At 38.9% G+C, this 7,485-nt stretch overlaps 1 protein-coding gene across 1 annotated transcript; it reads left to right on the forward strand.

The window, feature by feature from the left end:
• Window positions 1–1,263: 1,263 nt before the first annotated feature.
• LOC146612473 (serine protease HTRA2, mitochondrial-like) lies at window positions 1,264–6,656 on the forward strand. The gene is made up of 8 exons (XM_085379163.1): window positions 1,264–1,930; window positions 3,996–4,200; window positions 4,322–4,516; window positions 4,631–4,663; window positions 5,145–5,253; window positions 5,390–5,459; window positions 5,544–5,639; window positions 6,190–6,656. The coding sequence occupies exons 1-8, from the start codon at window positions 1,470–1,472 to the stop codon at window positions 6,353–6,355; spliced, it is 1,335 nt and encodes a 444-aa protein (XP_085235289.1). The 5' UTR covers window positions 1,264–1,469; the 3' UTR covers window positions 6,356–6,656.
• The last annotated feature ends 829 nt before the right edge of the window (window positions 6,657–7,485 follow it).

A 7,485-nucleotide genomic window follows, 5' to 3' on the forward strand; every position in this document is an offset into this window, starting at 1 on the left:
CTGACTGTAGATCCGAGGCGTTAGCTAGCAGCTAACGAGCTAGCCCGCAAATTTTAAATTTCTCATCACCGCCGCCTTTGGCTCAAACCGTGTGACGTACTTTCACAACAAGTACGTCACTGCCGCTCATCTCTGGAGTTTTGTTTTTATGAATAAAACTTTATTTAAAAGTTTGAAAACGTATTCTTGCAGTCTGTAAGGTTTTTTTTTTTTTAATTTTTATTATTTAACACGAAAATACAAATAAATATGATACTTTTATTACTCACCAAAGGTTGAGCATGTAAAAAAAAAGTAAATAATAATAATAAATGGATAAACGAAGAACTATACATATATAATATTCAATATAATTCAATCTAAAAATGTCAATTAAATTTAAGACTAAAAAAATGATAACCAGTGTAATATGACTTCAGAAAAGTAACTGATAATTAATTTCTTTATGAAGAATTTTAAAAAAAGAAGATGACTCTTTCACGTGATACATACAGAAAACATAAATACATAATGTTAATTTCTTTCCCTTTGTAATTTTCCCCAAAAAAAATAATATTTGCTGTTGAGTTGATATATATATATATATATAGCAATGTAATTGATATGTTTGTGTATTTTAACTTATATTTGTTCTTTATCATGTAGTTTAAATTATTAAATTCTTCTAGTTTTACACACACATTCTATTCTCTTTAATTGTAGCCATGTATTACTCTAACCACTTTCCATTTGTGGATAAGAGCTCCCCAAGAGTAAAATCACTTAACTTAAAGTCTTTATTTGCATAGCAAATAATATAAAAAGATATATCTAATATTAGATTCAGACAGCTTTTCCTTAACTTTAAGGATTTATCTGTAAAAGCAATAATATTTTGGAAATTTTTATGTATTTAATTAATTTATATGTCATAATTCATAGGCCTAGCAACTTATCATTGGTACTTGTACTTAAGGAGAATACTATAACGCAATTAGTATGCACAGGCCTTATTTATTGTACTCTTTTTATTGTACAGCGCTTTGTGACGGTTTTTCTGTAAAACGCGCTTAATAAATAAACTTTACTATCTTGATAACATGCATATACATGCAAAAATATGCAAAACCTGACCGTTTCTGTTGTAACTCACAGACAGTTTTGATTTTTTTTTAACCCCTGCATTTTCTCCCCTGCAGAGGGCAGTAATGAGTAAAGAACCCACAAAAGTCCAGGGAGGAAAAAACAGCACCGAAGAAGAAGGTGCCTTACCACGCAGGCGCAATCTTAGTGACATTACCGTGTTGAGTGTGTTGTGCTAAAAATTAATAGGTGGGGAATTTTTTTTTGTATTTCCGTTATTCTGACTGGGCTAGATAATGGTACACTTTAAATGAAGGCGCGTGAATAACAGACTGCTGCAAACATTGGGATATAAAGTGCTTTTTGGCTGCCTTCAAACCGACGTTGAGCGAGTAAAGTGATGCAACATGGCAGCAGCGGCTGTCAATAGGGGCTTTCTTTCAGCATTAAGGACTCAAAGTTGGTGTCAGACCCGAGGACTTAACTCGTTAGCTGAGAGGACAACCAGTCGTGTCTCTGCTGTGATATGTAACCATGAGGCTGCAGGAGGACACACAAGCCTGGACAGGAGAGCTCAAGCTGGGGAGAGAAGAAGAAGAAACGGTCGGGACAGCAACAGAAGCTCCTCTTTGCTCACCTCTGTGTCGGTGGGTTTGGGGCTCTGTGGTGCGGTGCTTCTGGACACTGAAAAAGACCAAAAGGGGGACAAAGAATTGGCAATATCCCGGGGATTTCTCCAGCACATCCTCCCATCGGCTCAGTGCGCTTCTCCCTTCAAACCAGACAGCCCCCGATTTAAGTACAACTTCATTGCAGATGTGGTGGAAAAATCTGCTCCAGCTGTGGTGTACATTGAAATCGTGGGCAGGTGAGTTAACTAGAGAGGTGCCATTGACGGTAATAAATGTCAGTGAGTTTTTTTTCCTGTGTCTGCGTGTGACTTATTCGGTTATGTTCCTAAATCAAGATTTCAGACAGCTGTGAGAGCACACACTGGAGTTAAACACTCAGTCCCAGAAGCTGATCTTGCTTGCCCGGACATGTACCAGAAAACACGAGAAAAGGGTCTTGTTTGTCTGTTTGTTTTTGTTTTGTTTTGTTTATTACAGATGTAACAGAAAAGGACCCAAAGCATTTGTGATTTTATTTTCAAAAAACATCATCAGCTGCTGATATACTTTAGCAGTGGATAGTCTTGTTTTTATCAGTAAGTGGAATCAGGTAAAGTCCTGACAGTCAATCCCCACCTTTACTTTTTGTGTCACAATAACCTTTTACTGTGTGTGTTTAACTTGAGCAACAGTTCTCATAAAGGAGATCTGCTTTTACCTATTTTCAGTCCAGTCCTTTTACCTGACCTTTTTCCTGAAGAGTTTTTCTTTTTTCTTTTTATTGTTGGTTAAGCTACGTAATGCTGACTGATGAAGCTGAAGTAAGATTAAAAAGGCACTTAACTCACTGGAGGAATAATGGACAACTTGCCTGAGAACCAGTTTTTGAATTGTGTTTTTAGGCACTTTGTTAATGCAGCTTGTCAAAAAAACACATAGTTTTTTTTCTTTAACTGAATCTATGCAAAATGCCAAAGATAAGAGTTTGAAAAGCATGAAGTAGTATTTTTGAATCAAGATGACTCCAAAAAGGTATTAGCTGAAAAATATGTCTGTGAAGGTTCTCAGTCATCCAGGTCATCGTTGTCTAAGGAGCTTGGAAAGAAAAGCGTCTGGACTTCTTTAAGTTACTTGAAGACGTTTCACCTCTCATCCGAGAAGCTTCTTCAGTTCTAAGGTCAAATGGTGGAGAGTCCCAGATATAAACCTAGTGGGAGTAACCCCCCACAGAGGGACAAAAGGACCCCCTGATGATCCTCTAATCGCCTGAGCCAAGGTGTGAAACTGGGTGTGGGTCCCAATCAGCCAGAGTTTCGGGTGTGTTCATTGTGAAACCTGGCCCCACCTTATCATGGGCCAGGTTTCACAATGAACTCATTTTTGTCCACACCCAGTTTCACACCTTGGCTCAGGCGATTAGAGGATCATCAGGGGTCCTTTTGTCCCTCTGTGGGGGGTTACTCCCACTAGGTTTATATCTGGGACTCTCCACCATTTGACCTTAGAACTGAAGAAGCTTCTCGGATGAGAGGTGAAACGTCATCAAGCAACTTAAAGAAGTCCAGACGCTTTTCTTTGCAAGCTCCTTAGACTATTAGCTGAAAACATGACACATCTCAGCAGTGCGTCCTTAAAAAAATTGAGGAACCTGGACAAGTGGAGGACGTTTCCTTTTTTCTTTTTTTTTCTTTTTTAAAGAAGAAGTGACAGGCCTGTCTAACAGTCTGTCTAAATAAAATTCAAAAGAAGACAAAATCCAGCAAAAAACCTGACACAAGACCTGAGAGATGCATCTTTAAAACACAGTGCACTGCATTTCAGCCTGTGATGTTGGGGATGTCAAAATTTATGCAATCGCAAACAGAAAAGTAGCGTCAGATCTTGATGCTACATGCTACATCTGCCAATCCATCTTTTGATTGGTGACAGCTCTATTTTTTTATTTTTTTTTATTTTTTTCAGTATCACAGTGATGTCAAACAAAATCAAGCATATCTGGGTAGAAAAACAAAGACTATTACTGAAAACTACAAAAATGATTACAAGAGAACTTGGAGTGTGTTGATGAATGAAGGTGATCACACCAAATATTGACTTTAAAACTAATTAGAACTGTACAAACACCGTTTTTGCCTCATATACCGTTACTCTATGTTTGCACATGTTTCAGTAAAAACAAGGAACTTATATTCCTTTTTCCTAGACACACATAAAGAAATGAGGGGTGGCTCAAGACTTTTGCACAATACGGTATCTCCTGCCATATAAACTAACCCTGAGAAACCAGGGTCAGTAAGATAAGCTGCATTTACTTCTTTACAGACACCCGTTCTCAGGACGAGAGGTCCCAGTGTCAAACGGCTCCGGTTTTATCATCAGCAGCGATGGTCTCATCATCACCAATGCCCACGTTGTAGCCAACAAGCGAGGCGTCCGTGTGAAGCTCACCAATGGAGAGACGTACAATGCCATCGTGCAGGATGTCGACCCTGTGGCGGACATCGCCACCATCAAAATCTCTGCAAGGGTGAGCAAGAAAATACAGGCCAGTCTCAGTGAAAGGAGCTAAACTAGCATGTGTGCTTTCACCACAGACAGAGAAACACAGAGCTTTATTTCAGATGCTCTTTCTCTCCCCTGACATGCAGAACCCGTTACCCACTCTCACACTCAGCCAGTCGTCTGACATCCGACAGGGAGAGTTTGTGGTTGCCATGGGAAGCCCATTTTCGTTACAAAATACAATCACATCGGGGATTGTCAGCTCAGTGCAGAGAGGCAGTAAGGAGCTGGGCCTGTCCAACTCCAACATGGAGTACATACAGACCGATGCAACCATTGATGTGAGTACTTGAATAGAATATATTTAAACTGGAATATGTTGATAGTGTATTTTCAGTGACTCAGGCATCTCCTGTCGTGTTTCTAAATGCCACATTTGACTAATTGTTTTTCAGTTTGGAAATTCTGGAGGTCCCCTCATTAATCTGGTGAGTCACAAGTCCTGTTTGTGTGTCTCACTCTCACACACTCACTCTCTCTCTCTCTCTTTGTGATGCAATACAGTGGCAAAACCATTGCGTTGCAGCCTGTTTCCGATTGATGTATTCTAGTCTATTGAAGTGTTTATTTTAAGTCACACAGCATGCAGTGCTGGAATTAAAGTGCTCTCCAGTAAGTAGTCATAAAATGTGCCTTGATTTCAGCCACAGGTATATACAAACACATGCTGATTGGGCTAACACCACAGAAACTAAAACCATGATAATACTTTGAGTGTTTACTGAGCACACCCATTAAACACTCAGTGTCCTGGTGAAAGAAGTGTGGGGTTGATGTGCGATTAGCCCGAACAATTTAAATGGCCAAGTCATCTCAGTTGATGATGCGCCAGGTGTTTGTTGACTAAATGTTGTTGGATCTGATCTCATAGTTCCGCAAATCAGAGTGCCTTATCTCTCCTTTTATTAGGATGGTGAAGTCATTGGTATAAACACCATTAAGGTTACCGCTGGCATCTCCTTTGCAATTCCGTCTGATCGTGTGAGGCTTTTTCTGGAGAAAGCAGCCAAAAGAAAAAGTAAGAAAACGATCAAGAATCAAAAGCAATGCATCGCATCTTTTTATGTGGCTTTCTACCTCATGGTGTTATAAAAATATGTTAGAAAACCTGCAGTCTTTCATGAAGTTCACACATCTTTTCTCACCTCTCCCAGGCACTTGGTTTCATAAGGATGAGACGAAGCAGCGGTACATTGGTGTTATAATGCTGACGCTGACGCAGAGGTAAATGTAGCGAGCGATGCCCCGTTAGAGCAGCAGTGCGCAGTGTTTGATCTAAAACAAGGTGTTTTCTGTGTGTTCCTTTAGGATCATTGCTGAGCTGAGGTTGAGAGACTCATCTTTTCCGGATGTGACTCACGGTATCCTGATTCACAGGGTAATCAAGGGCTCTCCAGCTTACAGGTAAGCATAAAGGATGCTTCTTCTTTCAGCTCCTCAAGTTCAGCAACTTATATTGAGGTTGCTTTAATCTAATACATGTGTTTGTGGTTGTAATTAAGATGCAGGCATATGTGAGATGTTTGTACAGACTTATAGTGACTTGGTGCACACAGAATAAATTTTTACTTTTGTCATTATTGCTGTATTAAGGGGAATTTACAGTGGCCCTGAGGGTTCAAATGCATAGCAACTTAAGAAAGCACCAGGAAATAGATGAAAAACACAAAGTCGAAGTTGAATGAAACACAGTAAATGTAGACAAAAAAAATCTCACAAAACACAATGTTTTTGGGGACACAATGTGACGGACAACTGCAGAAGTGACAGAAACCAAAACGTGCGAAGGATTGCACTGAGACATCAGGATTCATCTGTGTGAAGAAAAGGCAAAGTTATGTGTGTGTTAATAGCAGGATTCATAACTGAAGAGGGTCTTTTTGTTTTTAAAGCTGTAGATATACGTTATACGTTTGTTTTTGTTGGTATATAATTGTCGTATGTCTTGTTTCAGAGCTGGCATGCAAGCCGGAGACATTGTGCTGGAGATAAACGGGGCCAAGGTGAACACCTCAGAGGAGATCTATGAGGCCGTCCGCAGCAGCGACAAAATCACTATGCAGGTGCAGCGAGGACAAGAGATACTCCGCCTTCACATAACTCCCGATTATATAGATTAATGCAAACTGCATTATTTCATGTCAGCCGCTGGACAGAATGAGTTGTTAGCTTGTGTACACCAGAAAACTGTGAAACCTTACAGTGACTGTGTTCAAAAGAAAATGTTTGCTGTTTAATAAATTAGATTTTATGTAAAAGTTTTCTTATATTCTCCAGTATTTCACTAACATTTGGAGAGGTGTCAGCTTACAGTGAATGTGTAGGCATTTTAGCCATAGTAAGTGTTACCTGTTTAAAACTACACTGGTGCAGTCTTCATGGTGCCATTTTTCATTAAATGATAAAAGCCATGCTCACTGTTTATTCACGGAGGGGTTCTTAGTGAATTCTACCTCTTCTTTCTTACTTATTGCTCAGAGTAGCCAAACTTGTGTCTCTTGTAATGATTTGTGTCCAAAATGCATTATTTGTAAAATAAAAGCTCACAGAGCCTGAGAGGGTGCACTTTATTAAAGCCATTTAATGTTGTTAGGACAGCAAAAGGAAGCAAGAGAGACCCAACACTATGGCAAGGATAAATGGTATTAAACTGACTACCATTACATGAGCACAGAAGTCACAAATGTTGCCGCTATGATGATGATGATGATAGTAACATATGAAGTCGCACTGATTTAAACTGCTTTGAGTATGTCACACACAGTAAAGACCAAAAAGGAAAAAATTACATGAATTCAATTCATGAATGTTTAAAATGCCAATTCTGCATGAGAAGTAAACGTGAGGAGGTTATTCAGATTTCATTGAGCACTCTGAAGCCATAATGAGCAAAATAAAATTTCCCTGGTATATGTACAGTAACACACACTTACAGTAAAGTAATAAAGTGACATGTACTGGACTGCTACACAATTTCCTGTATTAACCTCAAAGACTGATAGCTAATAAATTGAGATAACATTTATTAAACAATATTTTAAACAATATATTCATACTTCTGGACTAAAGACATCTTATTAGGTACGAGTACTACAACATACAAGTATGGGAGGAAAAATACAATTGTTCAAACCCCATTAAAACTACTTTAAAAAGGCTTAATATATATTGCTGGTAATATTTTTTCTTTTTAAGAAAATATAAATTGTGCGACTGAAGCTTACAATGCACTGCTGGCAGTGGCGCCAGA

The sequence above is a fragment of the Diplotaxodon limnothrissa genome, linkage group LG19, assembly GCF_057381915.1.
Source record: "Diplotaxodon limnothrissa isolate DT_005_m linkage group LG19, D_limnothrissa_male_GT1.1, whole genome shotgun sequence".
Classification (NCBI taxonomy): domain Eukaryota; kingdom Metazoa; phylum Chordata; class Actinopteri; order Cichliformes; family Cichlidae; genus Diplotaxodon; species Diplotaxodon limnothrissa.

What these genes read in the sequence shown, in the direction of transcription:
- LOC146612473 (XM_085379163.1), top strand. Translation starts at nt 1,470, where the DNA reads ATGGCAGCAGCGGCTGTCAATAGGGGCTTTCTTTCAGCATTAAGGACT. An exon ending in CCATCAAAATCTCTGCAAGG is followed by an intron (nt 4,201 to 4,321) that starts GTGAGCAAGAAA and finishes CCTGACATGCAG; the next exon opens with AACCCGTTACCCACTCTCAC. An exon ending in AAGGGCTCTCCAGCTTACAG is followed by an intron (nt 5,640 to 6,189) that starts GTAAGCATAAAG and finishes GTCTTGTTTCAG; the next exon opens with AGCTGGCATGCAAGCCGGAG.